This window comes from Staurois parvus, unplaced genomic scaffold, assembly GCF_062004578.1.
Source record: "Staurois parvus isolate SC_StPar_1 unplaced genomic scaffold, SC_StPar_1.0 ptg000106l, whole genome shotgun sequence".
Classification (NCBI taxonomy): Eukaryota; Metazoa; Chordata; class Amphibia; order Anura; family Ranidae; genus Staurois; species Staurois parvus.
In genome coordinates this window covers 8,917,522-8,940,084 of record NW_028317902.1, presented here as the reverse complement: position 1 = coordinate 8,940,084, position 22,563 = coordinate 8,917,522, and the positions used below count along the sequence as shown (strand labels likewise).

General features: G+C 41.8%; 1 protein-coding gene across 1 annotated transcript; it reads right to left on the bottom strand.

The window, feature by feature from the left end:
• On the bottom strand, nucleotides 1-19,665 carry LOC149467582 (allograft inflammatory factor 1-like). The gene is made up of 5 exons (XM_089671566.1): nucleotides 19,540-19,665; nucleotides 13,420-13,486; nucleotides 10,240-10,281; nucleotides 3,535-3,697; nucleotides 1-205 (listed from the first exon to the last, which is right to left on the bottom strand). Exons 1-5 carry the CDS (start codon nucleotides 19,663-19,665, stop codon nucleotides 1-3), a joined length of 603 nt encoding a protein of 200 aa, XP_089527692.1.
• Between the last annotated feature and the right edge of the window lie 2,898 nt (nucleotides 19,666-22,563).

The window sequence follows — 22,563 nt, the reverse complement described above, 5'->3', positions numbered from 1 at the left end:
TCACGCTGCTGGGTATCTCTCAGCCTTCTCCCCTGGACACATATCAGCAGGTGATGGTGGAGGAGGGGGAGGAAGTGGTGTGATTGGAGAATGAAGAGGAGAGGGTGCAGAAAATTCCAAATAACCAACATAAGAATCATGGGTACAGTCCAGCCAGCATGGTTTCTTATCAAAGTCACCATCATCTCCATTATGTTTCATTATCCTTTAAGAAGAAATGCTATCAGTGACCACTCTAAATGTAATCAACCAAATACATTTACACAGTTTTTTTTTCAGCTGGAACTTGGTGGAACTTAGTTCCACCACCTTGAGCTCAGGCCCTCTGCTCCCTGCTCATCTCTATCACTTGCAAACACAGAAATCCAGATGCCGTGTTTTCAAGTGACAGCTTGTCTCCCAACGTCTCCCACAGATCTGATCTGCTGAGTGGTTCCCACTGAGTGCAGGATGGGGACAAAGGAGATACAGGTGCCTGCTGTGCAGGGAGGATGCCGACAGCAGTGTGGATAACTTCCTGCCTGCTCTCAAAACAAATCAAGGCAGGCCGAGTGCCATTTAGGGAGAACTCTGTTTTTCATTAGTGAATACAAAACTTCCTCCACCTTAGCCAGTCAGAGGAAGCTTCGCATTTAATAAAGGATAAGTTGACCTTTCCATGGAGAAAAGGAACAAACTTTTGCAGGAAAAAGTGTTTTTCACAGGAACCTGTAGACCATTGCATCTATGATCTGTAGATGGTGGGTGCAATGTCAGGTTCCTGTGGCACATCCTTCAGTTTTTTTCCCCCTGTACACCCCCCCCCCCCAAAACAAAGTTACACTTACAGTAACACCTTTTCCAGGAGTCTTTCAGGACAGTATCTTGAGAGACCTCAGCTCCTCCCTACCTGGGGAAACACCTCCACCCAGCATAAAAGTGCTGCCTCCCCACATCAACCTCAGTTCATGACTTCGCACTTCTGGTCACCTGGGTAGACAATACAAGACACACAAAAAAAAAAACGCACCATATAACCAAATGCTAAAAAGGGTGGGTAACTGGCGCTGTTCTTAAAGACTCCTGACAAAGGAGTTACCATAAGTGTAACTTTGCTTTTTCCCCTCCCAGTCTTTCAGGACAGCACCTTGAGAGGATACTCGAGCACTCACCCCTAGGATGGGACCACTGCTGGTAGAACCTTGCATCCGAAGGCCTGCTCCTCCACCGAGACCAGGTCAAGTTTGTAATGCTTAACAAAGGTGTTGTAATTGGACTAGGTAGCAGCCCTATAAATCTGTCCTGAGGTTGCACCAGCCAGCTCAGCGTGTGGCCACCATAGCCCTGGTGGAGTGTGCCACGAAGCCCTCTGGGACATCCAGACCCTCGCTCAGATATGCCTGTCTATTTGCCACTCTTAGCCACCTAGCTAACGTGCGCCTAGAAGCCTTACAACCCTTCCTTGCTCCTGAAAATGATACAAATGCCTTGAAAAAGTATTCATACCCCTTGAAATTTTTCACATTTTGTTGTCTTGCAACCAAAAACATATTGTATTGGGATTTTATGTAATAGACCAACACAAAGTAGCACATAGTAGTGGAAGGAAAATGATAAATAGTTTTCAAAATTTTTTACAAATAAATATCTGAAAAAAGGCGTGCATTTGTTTTCAGCCCCCCGAAGTCAATACTTCGTTGAACCACCTTTCGCTGCAATTACAGCTGTAAGTCTTTTTGGGGATGTCTCTACCAGCTTTGCACATCTACAGAGTGACATTTTTGCCCATTCTTCTTTGCAAACTATCTCAAGCTCTGTCAGATTGGATGGAGAGCGTCTGAACAGCAATTTTCAAGTCTTGCCACAGATTCTCAATTGGATTTAGGTCTGGACTTTGACTGGGCCATTCTAACACATGAATATGCTTTGATCGAAACCATTCCATTGTAGCTGTGGCTGTACGTTTAGGGCCGTTGTGTTCTGGAAGGTCTAAAGTCTTTTGCAGACTAACAGGTTCTCTTCTAAGATTGCCCTGTATTTGGCTCCATCCATCTTCCCATCCACTCTGACCAGCTTCCCTGTCCCTGCTGAAGAAAAGCATCCCACAACATGGTGCTGCTACCACCATGTTTCACGGTGGGGATGGTGTGTTGAGGATGACGTGCAGTGTTCATTTTCCATCACACATAGCTTTTAGGCCAAAATGTTCAATGACTAGAGCACCTTCTTCCACATGTTTTCTGTGTCCCCCTCATGGCTTATTGGAAACTGGACTTCTTGTGGCTCTCTTTCAACAATGGCTTTCTTCTTGCTACTCTTCCATAAAGGCTACTAGTTTTCCTGTGGACAGATTTTCCCACCTGAGCTGTGGATCTCTGCAACTTCTCTAGAGTTATCAGGGGCCTCTTGGTTGCTTCTCTGATTAATGCTCTCCTTGCCCGGCCTCTCAGTTTAGGTGGACTGCCATGTCTTTTTTATTAACCCAACCCTGCTTTAAACTTCTCCACAACTTTATCCCTGACCTGCCTGGTGTGTTCCTTTGCCTTCATGATGTTGTTTATTCACTAATGTTCTCTAACAAACCTTTGAGGGCTACACAGAACAGCTGTTTTTATACTGAGATCACATTACTCACAGGTAGACTCTATTTACTAGTTAGGTGACTTCTGAAGGTAATGGGTTCCACTAGATTTTAGTTAGGGGTATAAGAGTAAAGGGGGCTGAATACAAATACATGCCACACTTTTCAGATATTTTTTTTAACATTTTTGAAATCCATTTATCATTTATATCTATCACATAAAATCCCAATAAAACACATTTTTACTTTTTTGTACAGCCAGTTGAATCATTTCTGGTTTACAGGGCATCAGCTGCAGGTATCATCCCGGAATAACCACTGAAAGCCCAAGATGTCGTATGATGTCCACCTGGGGGAAGTGGTTAAAGGAAGTTGAAAAACAACAGTGTCTTACTGTCCAGATCACCAGGTTTTAAACTATGTTACGAGGGGAGGGGGGGGGGGGAATTGACTCAGTTACACCTTGAAGCTGAACTACAGGCTTAATCATAGAAGATAATTTTTTATTTTTGAAAGGAAAAAAAAGTAATAATTCCTAATGATAAACCACTCTGCAGGCAGCATTACAAATTACCTCAATTCAGAATTACATTCACATCCTGGTGATCTATGTCCATTTGCAGGAAAAGACCATTAAAATGTCCTGTAGCACTTACAGCACTGGTGTCATGGCACAAGGAGCAATAACACTGGTGCACAGTTTCTATTACTGGATGAGATACAGTAGATACTTTCATGGATTCAGACAGGTACATGAGGGTCTTAATGAATATTTTTGATATGAGAATATTTAAGAGCAAGTGCAGCATGCTCCTATTTTTATAGCCTATAGTTCAACTTTAAACAGTGTTTTTAAACTGATCAAATAAAGTATTTGAGAGACAGTAACAATTGCTCAGTATTTCACATTTCATAACCTGCAATATATTAAACAAAAAAAAAATAAGCCACTTTGTGCATTTGCAAAGAGATACCTTTGACACATAGTTGAGCGTCGGCCCAGCACAGCCATGGCACAGTCTTTATAGGAAAGGACGTTTCTTGTATTGCCAGTTATTTCCTGGACTCTTTTCTTCAGCTCTGCTAAAGTGGTAAAAACACGAAGTTCCCGAGCCATGGCATGAAAGGCAATATAATCTACAACACAAAACAACTCCTCACATGACTATTAACACTAAATCACGTGGATAAACAAGTCTTACAGTATAAAAATTTTCCCTTTTAACTATTTTGCTATAGTAATTTTTGATAGTAAGCTATACTGGTAAAAGAAAAAAAAAAAGGTGTGAATACTTATTATACTGTCCGCATCACCGAACTCCTTTCTAATGCTGAGAAGTTTTTATTTGAAGTCCACAGAGAGAAACTGAAGCTTCCAGGAGTGGATGTCCTCCTCAGGGCCGGACTGACAACTCAAGGGACCTCCAGGCAATAGGGGATCATGGGGCCCCTGCGGCCTTGCCCAAACTCAAAAAAGCCTATGAAAAAAAAAAAAAAAAAAAAACCATCTTATGGGGCCCCCCTACTGACCCTGGGCCCTCGGGCGGTGCAGAGTTTCCGAATGGTCAGTCCACCCCTGGTCCTCCGGTGTCCCCCACAACTATCTTTTTCCTCCTAACCTTCACATCATTATTGTCTTCTGTAAAAGGTTGGAGGTCAAAGCGAGGAACCAGTAAAAGCTCCGGTGGACCCAGATGAGCCAACACTCTTAGAAGTGTTGGTTTTCCTTCAGACTTCAGCTAAAGGCTTGTCATTGAAGCAGCATTCAGCAGTGTGGGAGCAGGAAAGACAAGTATATACACAGTTCTTTTACAGCTATGGCTTACTTTCAATAATTTACTATAGTGACCGGGTTACTTTAAAGACAAAAAAAAAGTTACCATTTCATTTAATAAGTATACAAGTCTCTCCTACACTAAATAAACTAATTTTGGCTGGAGTTGGGCTTTAAAATAAAAAACAGGGGCTAGGTTTCCAGCCATACCCATTAATACCCCAGAGATTTGTTTATCCCAGAGTTTTTCGTTTAACACGTTATTCATGTGCTTAGTACACAGTTTTCAAATAATTCACTCAAAAAAAAAAAAAAAAAAAAAATTATGAATGAAACAAAACCAATGAGCAGACCACAGAAGTATAAATGCAGAGATGGGAAGAGATGCAGGCAGAATGGTAAATCACACAGCAATTAAAAAATGGCCTTCTCAAACAGATAACCCAAAATGATATCCCCTGTAGCATGGGTTGATCTCTTGGCATGGTCCCAGGAAAGAAACCCAGAGTAAATGAAATAATGATACACCCAATGCCTGATAGCTCAACAGCCAGCTTCTGCAGAGGTTTTGCCCTACTGAATTCTGAGTGGGTACTACTTTATCTTAAGGCTCAGGGGACAGGTCACAATGTTTGATAAAGGGGAAGAATATGCAAAATATACACAAATAGTAGTTAAGGGATGTGGGGACATTTGTATCACTCTAAACAGATACTACTATCTACATTTAGTCATGCTAGGTGGTGGGTAACCCAGACTGATTTTGTAGTTTAGTTCTTCTTGGTCTTTCCCTAAACTCAGTTGAGAGGTATTTCTTTTTGTTGCTGTCAGTAACTATCACTGGTACTACTGGCATGAGATTTCACAACAAGACTGAGTTATGAATATTTATATTTCCTCTAGCCAACACAGTAGGAGGTTCATGGTCACTGGTGCATGATGGGGGGGGGGGTTATAAATATTTGGGAAGGCCTTGTGATCTCAAAATTCCCCCAGGCTGAGGCTTGGGGGGGGGGGGGGGGGGAGTGCTGCTGAGGTGACCTGATCTATTAGGCTCAGACGGTGTAGGGTCTACAGTGAGCACTGCTGTGGAGACAGGTCTGAAGTGGTCCTGAAGGCTGACCTGCCTGAAGATGGGGGAATCTGTGTCAAGCTCAAGACCCCAGGGGAGAACCTTGTGGAAGAAAGCCAGGTGCTCTACTTTTTTTTTTTTTTTTGACATTGGGGAAAAAAAAAACAAAAAACAAAAACAAAAAAACACACACACACAAAAAAACTTTATTGTAAGGAAAAGCAATGATAAAACACAAAACATATACAAAAAAAAGATACAGGGAAAAGAAGCACAACCAGCATGGTACATCAAAGAACATACAGTACAACAAAAAAAGGAATTACCCTGGTTATAAATTGGGTACATGCCCAGGGGGTGAGTGGAACAATGAACAATGCATGGACAGCAAAACAGGTCAGACAACAGTAGTAAATATCAAAGTACCAGGAGCCTGGGAAAAAAAAACGGTAGAAAGACGGGCTTGGGGGAGGGATGGGGAAAACCCCCCTCCCAACATCTTTCACGTCAAGCCATTTAGGTGGTGGGGGAAGATAACCATCTATCCCATATATGGTTATATTTTGTGGGACATCTTCTATGCATGTAAATAAGTTTCTTATACAGTAGAGTGGAATTGACTTTGTCAACAATGTCTGTGGGGGGGGTTTGTTGCCTGCATCCAATGGCTCACCAGTAATTTGCGGGCACTGAATAGAATTTTGTGTAGAGGGCAACAAGAAATTTATCCTCAGGTATATCCGGTCTAGTTGCAAAGGTGAACCCATGTGATCATGCAGAAATTTGATGATCTGTGTCCATTATGTCTGGACAATGGGGCAGGACCATATAAGATGGAAAAAGGTACCTGTCTTGCCAAGGCAAAGGGGGAAGAGGGGACTCTGCTCGGGATGGCATCTAGAGGCCTGGAGTGGAGAGAGGTAAGAGTAATGTAAAATTGGGGACACCAATTTAACATCCTCCAACACCTCATCCCAGATTTACGACTCCAGGGGCCCAACATCCGGCTCCCAAGGAGATTTAGCCACCCGCACTACATTGGTTATAGTTGGAGTGCGTAGGGCAGTGTACAGAGCAGATATCAATTTGGTAGGTTCAGATCTAAGCACCACATCCATCAAAGTTAAGGGTTGGAACGACAGGACCCGTTCAAAAAACTGGGCCCTTAAGGCGTAACAGAGCTGTAAATATCTAAATAGCATGTGATTAGGGAGTTCAAACTCTTCCTTTAGGGTTTTGGAACTGCTTGGGCCCGGTGGACGAACACCTGGTGAAGGTACACGATGCCCCTCAAAGACCACATCTCGGGATTGGGGATAGTGAGGAGCTCAGGCAACCTGGGGTTGAGTCACAGTGAAACATGTGAATGAAGCACAGAGGCATCCATGTGTCTAAGGGCCAATTCCCATATGCGTCTATGGTGGTGCATTAATGTGCCGAAAGGCGCCTGGGTGCACGTATGTCCACCATCCCGCAACACCACCTGTAAGGGGGAAAATAAGGTACATCCAGATTGCCCACATACCAAAGCCTGATACCGAATAGCCTCTGAGCTAGCCAGGTGGTAAAAATGAGATAGCTGTGCTGCCAGGTAATACGAGTGATAATCTGGGAGAGCTGCCCCCCCCCCCATCATCATAGTAGGGTTCTTAAGGATGAACCAGGAGAGTTTGTGTCTACTTGATCCCAAAACAAATGAATTTAGGATTCCCTCAAAACATATATAGGAACTCAGGCAGAAGAATCATCTTAACTAGGTTAATTTTACCCATAACCCCCAGTGGGAGCCTTGTCTATGATTGGGTCTGTGCCTTTAAAGTGGCAAATAATGGCTCAACATTAATCATGGGGTAGTCTCGAGGTTCCATGGTGACGAATACCCCCAATAGTGGATTATAGAAACTCTGCATAGCGGCATTGAATCCGAAATGTATGTCGGAGGACATGCATCCAAAATGAAGGATCTGCAATTTACCCCAATTAATTTGCAGCCCAGAGTGTGTTCCAAACTCCTCAATAGCCCAGAGAGAGGCGCTAAGAGAAGGGCCTGTGTCAGCCAAGTAGAGAAGCATATCGTCCGCATACATTCCAATAGACTCCACCAAAGAGCCAACTCGAAGGCCCCTAATATCAGGATGAGTTCTTAAGAAGGAGGCCAGGGGCTCCACCACCAGTGCGTATAGCAAGGGGGGGCGGGGGGGGGGTCAAATGGCATCCCTGATGGGTCCCTCGGCCTAAGGGAAAAGTGTCTGATATTGACCTGTTGACGGCCACCCTGGCAATGGGGGAATAGTACAACAATTGTACCCATTTAATGAACCTGGGCCGAAAACAAAAATTCTCCAAGCATGCCCAAAAGGTAACCCCACTCCACCGAATCAAATGCCTTCGCCGGTTCAATCATCACCACAGCTCTAGTACCAACCTCACCATGGGAGGCCTGTATATTCATAAACAACCGCCTAATGTTCATCGCAGTGTTTTTCCCCTGACATGAATCCTGTTTGGTCAGGGTGTGTCAAGGATAGGATAATCTGGTTAAGGCGTGTAGCTAAAATTTTAGCCAGAATCTTGATATCCACTTGCAGACGGGAAGTAGGCCGATATGATTCCGGGTGAGCAAGGTCTTTACCGGGCTTAGGGATCACTATAATTAGAGCTTTACGCATGGGAATCCGGGAGCACACCAGTAAATATACTCTCGTGTAGGTGTAGCAGTTCCAGGATCAAGACCTCTGAGTAAGTGGAATAAAAGTCTAGGGGAAGACCATTACAGCCAGGAGCTTTCGCTGGGGCGAGAGTGAAAAATCTCTGCAGCGATCTCCGACGGTAATAGGAGCCTCAAGTTCAGTCCTCTGGGATGTAGAGAACCGTGGGAGGGATATGGCTTGCAAAAATAGACCGGTTTCTTGAGTTGTAACCGTGACCTGGGAGGAGTATAGGGAGGCATAGTACCCACGAAACTCCACGGCAGCCTGCTTTGGTCAGCGATATTGGCGCCGCTCGGGTCTGTAAGCGTAATGACCACTGGCAATCTTGAATTCTGATGAGCCAAGTAGGCTAATAACCAGCCCGTTCCGCTTGCTCAAAAATGCGCTGCTGAGTGAAAAAAGTTGTTGTTTAGCTTTCACAAAGTGACGCTGTTCGACGAAATGAATTTGAGAGCGTAATGCTGCAGAATTTGAGGGGGAAGGGCCGGTCTGAAAAGTACTGGTCAAGGAATTTAAAGTGGTCAACGGCCTGTCACAAAATTAGATTAGAGGAGGCTTTCAGTCTGTTAATATGTGTTAACACCATGCGAGCATGCAACTTGAATGAGTCCCACACTGGGCCCACAGACGCAGTGTTTCGGTTACTGTTAAAAAAGCACTGCCACTCCCGTTCAATGTCCTCATGGTTCATTAGGGCAGACAGCCATAAAGGGTGCAACCGTGACGAAGGGGGCTGTGCCTGAGAGGCTAAGCGAAGGGTAGCCCAACAGGGGGCATGATCAGAAAGTATTCTCAGATGAAAACCCACATCTTCCAAAAGAGGTAGCAAAATAGATGACACCATCACAATATCTATATGGGACATGGTAGAGTGAGTCCCCGAAAAATAAGAGAACGCCTGCGTGTGGGGTGGGTGTGGGGGGGGGGGGGGTGTCTGTAATGCCAGGTGTCAGTTAAAGCAAAAAAGCTGTAAAAGTTCCTGAGAAAAAGTCAAGCAACAGAGGAAAGGTCCCTTTCCAACTCCTGTGGTGTGGGGAGAGACACACTCACGAACACAGAATCATACAAGGAGCATAACCGGGGGTGACTACGATGCTCCTCATGTTGGTCACGCCAGGGTGAGGCAGACTCCGGGTCCTCAAAGAAGTGAACACGGTCCTCAACCACCACCTGAAGGCAGGAAAGAGCATGGCATATTTTAAGTGTATAGTGCAGAGGTGCCATTTAACATCCAGGAAGTGGGATCGCTGCCGCTGAATCTCAGCTGAGAAGTCAGGGAACACCAATATCTTCACATTTGGGTAGGGAATGTTGCCTCTCTCTCTAGATAATTTCAACACAGCATCCTGATCTCTAAAGTTAAGTAGTTTCGCAATTAAAGTTCGATGGGGTGCCCCCTCCGGAGGTTGGCGAGCCGGCATCCGATGCACCCTTTTCATGACCAGTGTGGTTGAGAAGGCCTCCCTGCCAAAAGGTGATGGTGATGAGCAAAGTTTCCAAAAATGTGGCCGAGTCCCTGCCCTCCGAGCCTTCCAGAAGGCTAATAAAGCAGAGGTTACATCAGCGGGACTAGTTCTCCAGATCATTCTGTTTCTGGGCAAGCTGTTGAAATTGGCATTGAATGTCCTCAGTGTTATGTCGCCAGAGGGTGGAAAGTGTCTTCCGCCTGGCTGATTCGGGCCTCAGTCTCAGTGACCCTGTCATGGAGCTTGTGCAGGTCTTGGCATATAAGAGATACTGTATATCCAACGTCACCTCTTCTATTTTCATTGTTAATGACGCCTGACAGGAGGAGATTACTTCTAGCACTCTTGCCATATCCGCAGTAGAAGCTTCTGAGGCAGGAGAGGTGATACAGTCCTCCGGTGGGCACAGTTCATGCCTCCGAAATATGTCCAGGGAAGGCGCGCCAATCATTGCCTTCCAAGAAGATGAAAAATAGTGTAAAAGTCCAACAAGGGCCCAGGTAGATTCAAAAATGCAGGATAGCAACTGTAGGACACTCAGGAGAGCGAATAAGGATAATGTCTAAAAGCGGAACTCAGCACCCGCACGTCCTACTCCATCTTCATCCAGGGCGCTACACATTTAACACATTTTTTACATTTTACTTGATACATACCAATCTCTCCTGTGCTGGTGTAGTTATACTTCAGGAACAGTCCTTCAAAATTTCAACCGATTTCACAAGAGTTTCACCATAAAAAAAAAAAAATATTACATCAATGTCAGTATAAGGATACAAATAACACACCAAGCAGATAACTGAAAAGTACAGTTTTAATACAAAATTCCTAATATGATACATGTCTAAAATGCCCAATATAAATTGGGCAGATGATTCCACCCCAACATGAATTCCACTCCAAGCTATGTCCACCATTGCTTCAGAGAGAGACTCACCGTGGATATTGACCTCTAAATTAAAAGGCCCTGTTCACATCTTGCGCATCTAAGCCATTATCACATGAATCGTAAGGGCTCTGTACCCTGTAATTGCTATGATGACCAATCACAGCAGTCACAAATGTAATCAGTACTACAATTTACACTGGAGAGCCCTCCCTTTCCTCAATGAAGGAAAGAGGGGGGGGGGAATTGCTATTTTATCAATGAAGAAATAACAAATATAATAAAAGAACCAGCAGCAGTAGATCTTAATCATAGCTTTGTTTTTTTACCCTGTCACTCCCCTCCCTTCCGGTACAACTCATCTCCATGTTGCTTCTCTATGTGACCCAAATAGTAACCCTTCACCTCTTATTCTGTACATTAACCCCCCCCCCCCACCCATTTCCATCCTTAGAGTGTATGTGACCTCACTGACCTGTACATTAATCACCTTCACCACTTCCTCCCTCTTTGTATGATCTGTACAATAATGTATCAAGCACACCATTATCAAGTTACACGTTTTAACCACCAATTTGTTTTTGATTTCCAAAAACCTTTCGCAAAAATGAGATCACCTTGGGCTGCCTGCTTTGCACAAAAGAGTGTAATTTTGGGTTGTTTGTACTGCTTTAACATTTTTATTTGATATGCTTTATTACAAAAAGGAATACATTTTGGTCTTTCCATTTATATAGAAAAAGAATAAACTCAACATGTATTAAAGCTCTCAAAAATATATAAAAATTCATTTGAGCACAGTGTTGTATGATTGTAAATGTCAGCCAAACTATTACAGCACTAAAAAAACAGAAAAATGTTAATGAAGAGGTATTAGAAGTGGGTTTGCTATCGGTTAAAGCATTTTTCTATACCTTCAATAAAAAGTTACAAAAGCATGGCAGGATTTTAAAGACATTACACAATTTAAAATAAAATAATCAATTTTTATTATTAAAAACCGTTTTAAAATTTGTATCCCTCTACATATACAATATATGTATATAATAAAGATATTATTTTACATCGAAGTGGGTTGTCTCTTTGCTGGGGCAATCGTCAGCCACTTATATTCATATCCTTACTAACATAAAATGTATCTGTTCTATAAGCTTGACGCGTTTCTTGGAAAAAAAACTCCATCACAAGCTATAGATAAGAGTGATGATTGATCTAAACACAAAGGAAATATTTACCAAAAATACATAATTGCCAAATGTTTCATATTTCAGCAAATAAATCTATATAGTTACCCAAATATGAACCATATCTGAAGAAGTCGGCCCAAACTTGAACCAATTCCACTTGTGGAGGCAGAAAAGGGGATGAACCCCACAATGAGACCAACGCTCAAGGCAAACACACACACATGAAAGGGGACTGGTTATAGTTAGATGAGAATGGCAGAGTAATATACAGCTAGAATTGGGGTCTCATTCTATAAAATGAGCATACAGATAATTATTAGAAGACAATTCGTAAAATTCTATATTTATATATACACACATACATGCATCTCTCTCTGTGCAGAGGAAAAATCCCCAAAGCCAACTATAGCTATATATACCTGGTGCTGGTTTCCCAAGTCAAAATTTATAGACACCCATCAGCAGATCTCAATAAGGTCTTCAAGAAAAAAGAAAAGAAGAATAACCTTTATAAAATTGCATTAACTAGAAAGGACTCCATATAAATGCTCTCAATGTTTAATATAATATAATGTGTGTGTAATATATATTTATATTATATACACACATACATCTTTACGAATCATCTTCTAGTAATTATCTGTATACTCATTTTGCAGAATGATGCCCCCATTATAGCTGTATATTACTCTTCCATTCTCCTCTAACTATAACCAGTCCCCTTTCATGTGTTTTTGCCTTGAGCATTGGTCTCATTGTGGGGTTCGTCTCCTTTTCTGCCTTCCCAAGTAGAAATGGTTCAGACTTCTTTGGGTATGGTTTACATTTGGGTAACTATATAGATCTATTTGCTGAATTTGGCAATTATGTATTTTTGGTAATTATGTCCTTTGTATTTAGAACAATAATTACCTTAGTTTTTTTTCCAAGAAACAGATTGAGCTTATGGAACAGATACATTTATTGGTTAATAAGGATATGAATACAATTGGCTGAAGATTGCCCCGGCAAAGAGGTAACCCACTTTGATGTGTAATATCTATCTATCTATCTATCTATCTATCTATCTATCTATCTATATATATATAGAGACACACACACACACACACACTTTGATTATTTTATTATAAATTGCCTAATGCCTTTAAAATCCCGCCATCGTTTTGTAACTTCCATTATTGAACGAATGGGGATGTGGCATAATTAGGCCATATTGGTTTGTCCATTTTTCCATATCTAGTATAGGTAAACTCATGCACACAGATATTTGTGTTGAAAACTCCTCAAGCATAAAATCCCTACAGTGGCTTTGTACAGCTGCCACTATAAGTGAAGGCCATGGCCACTCTTGTAAATGCTAAAAGCTTCTGCATTTACCCTCATGTCCGGCGTATTTTTCCAAGTTTGAAAGTGGCATGTTCAGGGGAATACACTGTATGCCCATGTGCAGGTAAATGCTGATGCAGAAGTGATTGACACGAGCACGGCCACATATATAAATCTATTGCATTGGCATCGGTGGTTCCCGAGCACAGGAAAGCACTATGGATTACACTTGAGGAGTTTAGCCTCATCTCAAAAGGAGGCTGGATTCATCCATTTTGCTTTGCAGCATTTATGAATGGTTACTTGGTGAAAGATTTAATATAGTTATTTATAGACATTTATTATTTATTGGCTATTTTCACATACGATGTTGAATATTTCTGGACACATATTAGTGTTATTATTAACTATAAATATTTAAGATGACGGTCACTCACTTTTCAATTTATCCAGTTTAAGTGCCAGGTTTGTAATGTCTTTAAAGGGTTCATCCCCAATGTATTCCTATCATGTTAAGGGAAAAAATATAGAAGATAATATTTTCAGCAAGTGAGACCCTACATCTTTTTTTTTTTTTTTTTAATTCCATACTATATATGTATTTTTACGCTATACCCCCCCCCCCCCCACACACACACACACATTAGGGTAAGATTAGATTGGCCAGAGTAATGGGACATAAACACACCCTGCTCCCTCAATCTGTTCTACAGAGTGATCCTTCAAAGCTTTTCTGTGCACCTCCATCCAATGCTGCATTTAGCAATTTTGCAGCTTTAAGCTGGCTAGAATTTAATTCAAAATGTATAATTAAGAAGGTTTGTTCAATTTTCTAATCATTAGTGGGGTAAATAAACATTTGCTTTCTACCACAGTAGAAAGAACAGATGTGTAATGACTACTGAACTATAAAGAGTGAATCCACTGCAGCCCCTCCCTCTCCAGTCTATTACTGAGTTTAAGTCAAAAGCCTAGAAATGGCCGGTAAAATGAAAATAAGGACACACACACACCTCTTTAACCTTTTTGTGGGAAGTGTCCCCCCAGCATCATACATTGCTTTAAAAGGCCCACTGCTGAGTGGCCATACATATACTTGCGGCTGGCATAAGGAGATTAAAAGAGGCTTGCATGGGGGGGGGGGGGGAACCCGCCAAAAAACTCTATAGTCAAATCTAATGCATGTATTTTTTGCCATAACAATCATTTTCAGTCTTGTGTGTGATCAATATTTTACTATCTTTGCCTAAAGTATAATATAATAGGTATAACCCCTGTCTGTTTATTTTTTGCCATGTTGCCATCGGGGAGATTTTCCTTCACTTTGTTTCATAGTCAAAACAGGAAGTGAAAGGAAATCCTCCCAAGTAAGGGAAGGTAGGTAAAGGGGAATCCCTGGTTGTCACCAGAACTAGCAGCCCCACTGGAAGATTTCCCCTCTATTATTGTTCTGGTGGCAACCCATAGTTTGTTTTTTTGTTTTACTTTCACTGTTAGTGCTCTAACGGGACACAGACAGCAAAAAAAAAAAAAATCTGACAGGTGTTCTAATCCCTCTTCACTCTGTATAAAATAAAAGCCTTTAATTATACTTAAAAATAATGATTGTTAAGGCAAATCATAGTCATAAAGACTTAGCAGTTGAGCCTTATGTCCGACTAAAAGCTATACTAAAAAGCAAATACCAACCTTGTTAATAAAATTTATATCCATTTCCAATTTTTCACGATGCTCTGCTGACAATGTAAAAACTAGAATAGAATAAAATGAAGAGGATGTTATTAGAACTTTGTGACTCAACAACAGTCTACATCAGTTCAGTTGGATCACAAGTAATCAGGTGTCTATGGTCCTCATCTCACTGTAGAAAAAGCAAGCATAAAGAGGAAAGGTCCTGTTCACCATACTGAGTTTGAGTGATGGCCTTTATTCTATAAAGATGTGTGGTGGGATGGCCACTGCAGGCTTTGGATGCAAGCAGGGGCAGACTGACCATTTGAAAACTGCCCGAGGGCCCGGGGTCAGTAGGGGGCCCCATGAGATGCCCCTGGTACCTTTTTCATAGGCTTTTTTGAGTTTGGGCAAGGACACAGGGGCCCCATGATCCCCTATTGTCTGGACACAGGGGCCCCATGAGTTGTCAGTCTGCCCCTGGATGCAAGAAGATAACTGGTGGGGTGTCCAAATGACCCCTTCACTGATTCATGAGTGAATTGGCTCACCCTGGAAAGTATATCATAATTATTCTGATTCACTGAGAATAGTTGTAAACAATTATGATCACTTATCATTAGTGACCCAGACATAGTAGATGTAAACGTAAAGTCGGCGTTCACACCTGAGCAGATCGATTTTCAGGTATTTTTATTGCAGTGTTTTTCCATGCCTATATGAGCATTTTAAAAGTCTATTTCAAGCATTTTACATGTGCATTCAAGCTTCAGGCATTTTTGTCTTAGCCAATGGAAAGCACTAACGGTAGGAGACCAGTTCTTACAGGCTAAAAAAAAAAAAACAAAAAACAAAAAAAAAACCCAAAACACTTGATTAGCAGGCGTAATGACCTTTAATTCTTGCCCCTCCATTGGTGATGTAGTGCTTGGAGTCTTGGCCCTTTTTATACCAGCTGTAGGTGGTGCCTGGGAGTTCGAGTATGGGAGACCAAACACAATTTCTTCTGCGCTCTAGGACCCAGGCGGGTGGCAAATAGATGGAACCAAAACTGGAAAAAAGTGACCACCAGTGCATCAAAGGTTGTGCAGCTCCAAACAAGGCTGGGGAAGCCCGACCAACACTACAAAGCGAAACAAAAACGAGAAGCGCACAGACCTTGCGCATTACCTCAATAAACAAAAACTTATTAATAAGAAAAGGTACTCACAAACAGCGAATAAAATCAGGCTTGTAAGTCCTCACAGGGACTTCAAAGATAAGGAGCCAGCGCGAGTCCCATCGTGGGGGTAGACACTCAGCTCTGATGAAGAAGGTATGGCCTTCGAAACGCGTCAGTTGAACTGAGTGTCAACCCCCACGATGGGACTCGCGCTGGCTCCTTATCTTTGAAGTCCCTGTGAGGACTTACAAGCCTGATTTTATTCGCTGTTTGTGAGTACCTTTTCTTATTAATAAATTTTTGTTTATTGAGGTAATGCGCAAGGTCTGTGCGCTTCTCGTTTTTGTTTCACTTTGTAGTTCGAGTATGGGAACAGGACAACCCTGACTAACACCATGTAGGCCTGTGTCCTGTGCTGAGTGGGAGAAAGAGTATTTTGTATACTTTATATTACAAAATGCCTCAGTCCTTTACTAAATGAGATACCTGGATCTCAAAACCTGTGAACCTGGAGGCTGTGAACCTTTTTCATGTATATTGAGAGGACTCGAATTCTTATGTATTTCTACTCCATAATTCTTCAGTCTTATAAAGGTGCTTAGGACTTGCAGGTTTTTTTGGACTATGTCTTATTCTCAAGGCAACCATTACTTTCATTCAGCTTCATCATTGTTACAGTATTCTGAATTTTTCCTTTTTGTTACTGTGCCATTTGGTAGTTTTGGACTTTGTTGCCGTTTTCTGTACTGCGTTTGATATGTGTAAATAAATACTGCGTAAACAATTGGAAGGAAGATTCCTCTGCAGTTCTTGACTGGTGAGCTGCCAGAAGGACTAGTTATGGACACACCAGGGAGAAGGTGAAGGAAGCTGGCTACCCTGACCTTCGCTTAGCAGGTCTGTGGCTTCGGACTTATGTTTGAGGAGCACCCTGTGTGTAACCATCTTTGGGGGACTTACGGGAAACAATTGGGAATATGACTGGAAACGTTGGTACGGAGCATTACTATTAAGTGTTTGGCACTTAATATCTTTGAATGTGCCTGTGTTGATGCACTACAAAGTGTTAAAAATAATTTTGGACATTCTTTATTCAGGGTAACAGGCCTCAGGCCAGGATTGTCTGTAAAGGTTGGCCTCGGGGCAGGAGAGTGAGTGACACAAGATGGTGGAGGAACCCTAAAAGTCAGGTACAGGACTATCCTATTCAGAGAAAAAAAAGCAAGACAGGACCTGAATCACTACAAAACAGACAAAAATTTCCCAGCACACTTGACCAGCTAGCCTGCAAAAAAACAAAATTGATCCTGTCCAACAAGTCACGTTAAAAACAGAGGATTTAGTTGCACACATTTGCAAATATATCTTGAAGCCACAGTGCCTACACCAAGGCTCCTCGGTATACTGTGGTCCTAACTCTATATTTGTGAGAGTCTCCTAGCTGGAGCATATAGCACTGGATAAATTCACTGTGGGTTTGCATGGAGGGAGCCCACTCTTCCTTACTGGCATAGGGACACAAATGTCCAGCAAGAGCACAATGGCAGCTGAAGGCATCAAATATGTTCCCACCCCAGCAAACAAGCCATACAAAAAGATGGCTATCACCCAGATTTATAACTAGCCTCCTGTAGCTTTTGGAGCATCAGCCTTTGGGCATCCGAGTGCACACATGTAAACAGCCACCTTTGAAATACATAGAAATTATGATGTTGAGTGTTCCAAAACACTCAGGTGTGAATGGGGTATAACTGAATGACAATTAATTTGCTATGCGCATCAAACTTTTTTTTTTTTAAATAAAATACTTTGTTGAATCTCAGTACTGTTGATGTCCTGCAGGTTCTTTGCAGCTACTTCCCCATGTACCTGCATGCACTCCAGTGATGGCTGCATGGCGTTGATCTGATGTGTTTCCTGATGACACACTTGGACTATGCTGGCATAGTATTGTTGAAACAGTCACTTGTAGTTTATATCTGAAGGTTGTGTAACAGGGTGAAAATTAGGAGACAGGGACAGAGACCTGTCTCCCTATAACAAAAGTGCCTGAAAAAAGGACCTTCATTGCAGCATCACCAGGGATTTTAGTAAAAGCTGCAGATTTATAAAGATTGAAAATGACTTTTGCAATCATGTTGAAATCAGATGTTAAGGATTGGGTTTACATCTACTGTGCTTTAAATAAAATTGTAGTAGGGCGGGAGTTCTAAAACTATCCATACCACTCTCAGATATGAGCATCCATCTTAATTTCTAATATAGAAATAGGATTTGTTAGAATACAATCAGTCAAAAGTCAACATGTGGACAGAATTAATGACGGGACCAGGAAACCTGTCAGTGAGAACTCCCTGTTGTCTTATGCCAAGATACCACTAGTGATGTAATTCCTGAAGATCTCATCCTCCCTGAGCCTGACAGGACTATATGCCAATGTCCACTCTAAATTAATATAGCCATCATCACCTCAATTAGGGTACTTACTCTGTAATTACAAATATCCTCGCTATGACAATCTCATGTGACCAGCACACCCATGACATACTTTTCACAAACCTAATACTGATTTAGTGACTGTAGTTTCATCCCATGCAATTGAGAGTTTGAGTTCATATTGCCATATTATTGCAGTTATATGTAGCAACAAAAACTAAATAAATACAAATGACATCTAGCTAATAAGATCAGCAAATGCACGCCTTATTTTAAAGGGGTAATTTACCTTGCAGTGCAGTCAATGGGCCCCAGTAAATCGCCAGTCATGTTGCCGTGTAGAAAAAAAGAAAAAAAAAAAAAAAAGGATTCTTTACATGCCTGTAGGCCAATCGCGGTTTCCACAAAGCCTGCCCAAAAAAGTAGCATTCTGAGCAATTCCCAATGTCCTACGTATAGGTGTGGACTGATATTACGTTGAGCATGCCTCCATCATCCCTGACCTAGGCCTCATTCAGACAGGCATACTGACCTGTAGGGCCATCTTCACCTGCACGTGATGCAAAGGTCTCATTCGTTCATTATGTGACAGCACAGTTGCTAAATGGTTAGCACTTCTGCCTGGCAGTACTAGGGTCGCTGGTTTGAATCCCAACCCCGGCACCACCTGCCTGAAATTTGCATGTTCTCCCTGTGACTGTGTGGGTTTCCTCCAGGTACTCCGGTTTAGCCTTACACTCCAAAGACATGCTGGTAGGTTAATTGGCTCCTGTCTAAAATGGCCCTAGTATATACATATGTATGAATGTCAGTTAGGGACTTTAGATTGTACGCTCCTTGAGGGTTAGGGATTGATGTGAATGTACAATATATGTATGTAAAGTGCTGCGTAAATTGACAGCACTATACAAGTACCTAAAATAAATATAGGGTTGCCACCTCATCCCTTTAAAACCAAACACATTAATTACACAGTTTCTAAGGCTAATTTAATGCAGATAAGGCACTAGGTGAGTTTAAATTAATCAGCCACACCTTAATCAGCCACACAATCTGTGTAAATAATACGTGTTTGGTTTTAAAGGGATGAGGTGGCAACCCTACTCCAGCATCAGGCAGAATGAGTGTGGAGCACAAATCTACACATGCGCATTGCACTTTCCCACCCCCTCCAATTCAGCACTGCTTTGAGGGGAAGGAAGAAGAGCGCACTGTACATTGGAGGATGAGGGAGAACATGTGCTCCAGGCTCATTCCTATGATGATGACGCCAACCAGTGCAACTTACCATCTGTCCAAGCCTGAATGTAGGATGGTGCAGATCACCCAAAATGCTACATGGCAACACTTTGAGCTTGGGATTACAAGCCTGAAGGCCAAGTGCAGCTTTCTCAGTTTGTCTACCCTGCAACATGATTTGTAACTTACTGGGGCCCTTGAGTGCACTGTAAACTAATCCTTTTTGAACAGAACTATGATTTAATTGGTATTGCTGAATCTTAGCTTCATTCTTCACATGACTGGGCCATTAATATTCCTGGCTATGCTCCCTTTCGGACAGACAGGGTAAATAGGAAAGGTGGCGGTGTCTATCTCTATGTAAGAAGTGATCTCAGAGCGAGTGTGAAAGAGGACCTAGTTGATGGAGAGTGTGATGAGGCTGAAGCATTATGGGCGGAACTGCACATGGTGGTGCGTACTACAAAAGTAATTGTTGGAGTTTGTTATAGGCCTCCCAGTGCTAATGAGGAGGTGGAGACTCGGCTCCTTGCACAGATCAAAAGGGTTGGGACAGTGATAATAATGGGGGATGTTAACTACCCGGAAATTGACTGGAGTAATGGTACTGCAAGAACAGTTAAAGGGCAAACATTATTAAACCTACTACAGGACAAAATGTTATGGTACAGTTCATAGGGGCCCTAAACTAGGAATGATGCTCTGCTGGACCAGGTAATCTTAAACGATGCAGAGCTTATTACGAATATCCATATAAAAGAACATCTGGGTATAAGTGACCATAACATGATTTCATTTATTGTTAGCTGTAAACAGCGAGCACATACGGGAAAAATAAAGATGCTCAATTTCAGGAGAGGTAATTTTCCAAGGCTGAGAGCTGCTCTCCAAGACTTAGACTAGGAGGGAATATTGGCATCAATGAACACAACACAGAAATGGGAGTTCTTCAAAAAGGCTGTATGTGAGCATACTGCAAAATATATTCCCATGGGCAACAAGTTTAAAAGGCTAAAAATCAAACCTATGTGGCTTATGGCAAAGTTAAAAAAGCTATAGATAAGAAAAGAGCTTTCATTAAATATAAAAATGAAGGAATGCTAGCGTTTAAACATTACAAAGAATATAACAGAATATGCAAAAAGGAAATAAAGGCAGCAAAAATTTAAAACGAACAACAGATTGCAAAAGATAGCAGGACCACCCCCAAAAAATCTTCAAATATATTAATAGTAAAAAGGTCCGGTCTGAGCATGTAGGCCCTTTTCAAAATAATCTAGAGTGGGTGACTGGGGACTAAGAGAAGGCAAATTTATTAAATACATTCTTCAGCTCTGTGTATACAAAAAGGAGCATGGGGGAGCTCTTGTTCATAATGGGCATGGTATTGACACAGCCCCAGATGATCCACATTGGCTCACAATTGATATGATCCAAAAATATTTAGACAGAATAAAAAGTGACTAAAGCACCTGGACCGGATGGCATACACCCACAGGTCCTTAAAGACTGTAATTTCAAAGCCATTGTTTCTAATTTTTAGGGACTGGCATAGTACCACTCGACTGGCGTAAGGCCAATGTGCTGCTAATATTTAAAAAGGGTCAAATTGTTTACCAAGTAATTATAGATAGTTGGGAAGATATTGGAGAGTTTAATAACAGACCACATAGATTAGTTCTTGCTGGAAAAAAAAAATAGTTTAAGCAACAGACAGCATGGATTCATGAAAGACAGATGTTGTCAAACAAATCTGATTTCTTTTTATGAGGAGGTGAGCAAAACCTTGGACAGAGGGGTGGTGGTGGACGTGGTATACTTGGATTTGCAACAGCATTTGACACAGTTCCCCACACACGGCAAACATGTAAGGTAAAGTCTACAGGCTTGGAAAAATCCATATGTAAATGGGGAGAAAACTGGCTAAAAGATCGTATTCAGAGAGTAGTGGTTAATGATTCATACTCTGAATGGTCTAGGGTCATCAGTGGTGTACCCCAAGGTTCAGTGTTCAGACCCTAACTTTTTAATATATTTATAAACGATATAAGGTCTGGGATTATAAATCCCATTTCAGTCTTTGCAGATGACACCAAGCTGTGCAGTGGAATAACGTCCTTATAGGATGTCTCCAATTTACAAGCCAACCTCAATGCACTGTTTAATTCGACAATTATGTGGCAAATGAGGTTTAATAATGATAAATGTAAGGTTATGCACTTGAGAGCTAAGAATATGCAGACATGATACATACTAGGGGGAGTACAACTGGGGAAATTAATGGTGGAGAAGGATCTGGGAATTCTGGTAGATCACAAGCTTAATAATGGCATGCAATGCCAAGCTGCGGTTTCTAAAGCGAGCAAAATCCTCTCTTGTATTAAAAGAGGTATAGACTCCAGAGAGAGAGAAATCATATTGCCCCGGTACAAATCATTAGTAAGACCTCATCTGGAATATGCAGTCCAGTTTTGGGATCCAAATCACAAAAGAACATTGGGGAACTTGAGAAAGTACAGAGAAGGGCAACCAAACTGATAAGAGGCATGGAGGAGCTCAGCTATGAGGAAAGATTAGAGGAACTGGATTTATTCTCTCTTGAGAAGAGATTTAGGGGGGATATGATCAACATGTATAAATACATCAGTGGTTAATATAGTGAACTCAGTGTAGAGTTATTCACCCTGAGGTCATCATAGAGGACAAGGGGGCACTCTTTATGTCTGGAGGAAGAGAAATGTAATCTCCAAACATGGAAAGGTTTCTTCACAGTGAGATCTGTGAAAATGTGGGAATAGACTCCCTCAAGAGTTGGTTCTGGCCATTTCAGTGGATTGCTTTAAAAACATCCTGAATTCTTTCTTGGATACACAGAATATAACTGGTTACTAACATTTATAGGTAAGGTTGATCCAGGGAATATTCGATTGCCTCTCGGGGGATCAGGAAGGATTTTTTTCCCCTGCAGGAGTAAGTTCGATCATGCTTTGCTGGGTTTTTATGCCTTCCTCTGGATCAACTGTGGGTGCAGGATTATAATTTTTTTTTTTTTAATGGTTGAACTTGATGGACT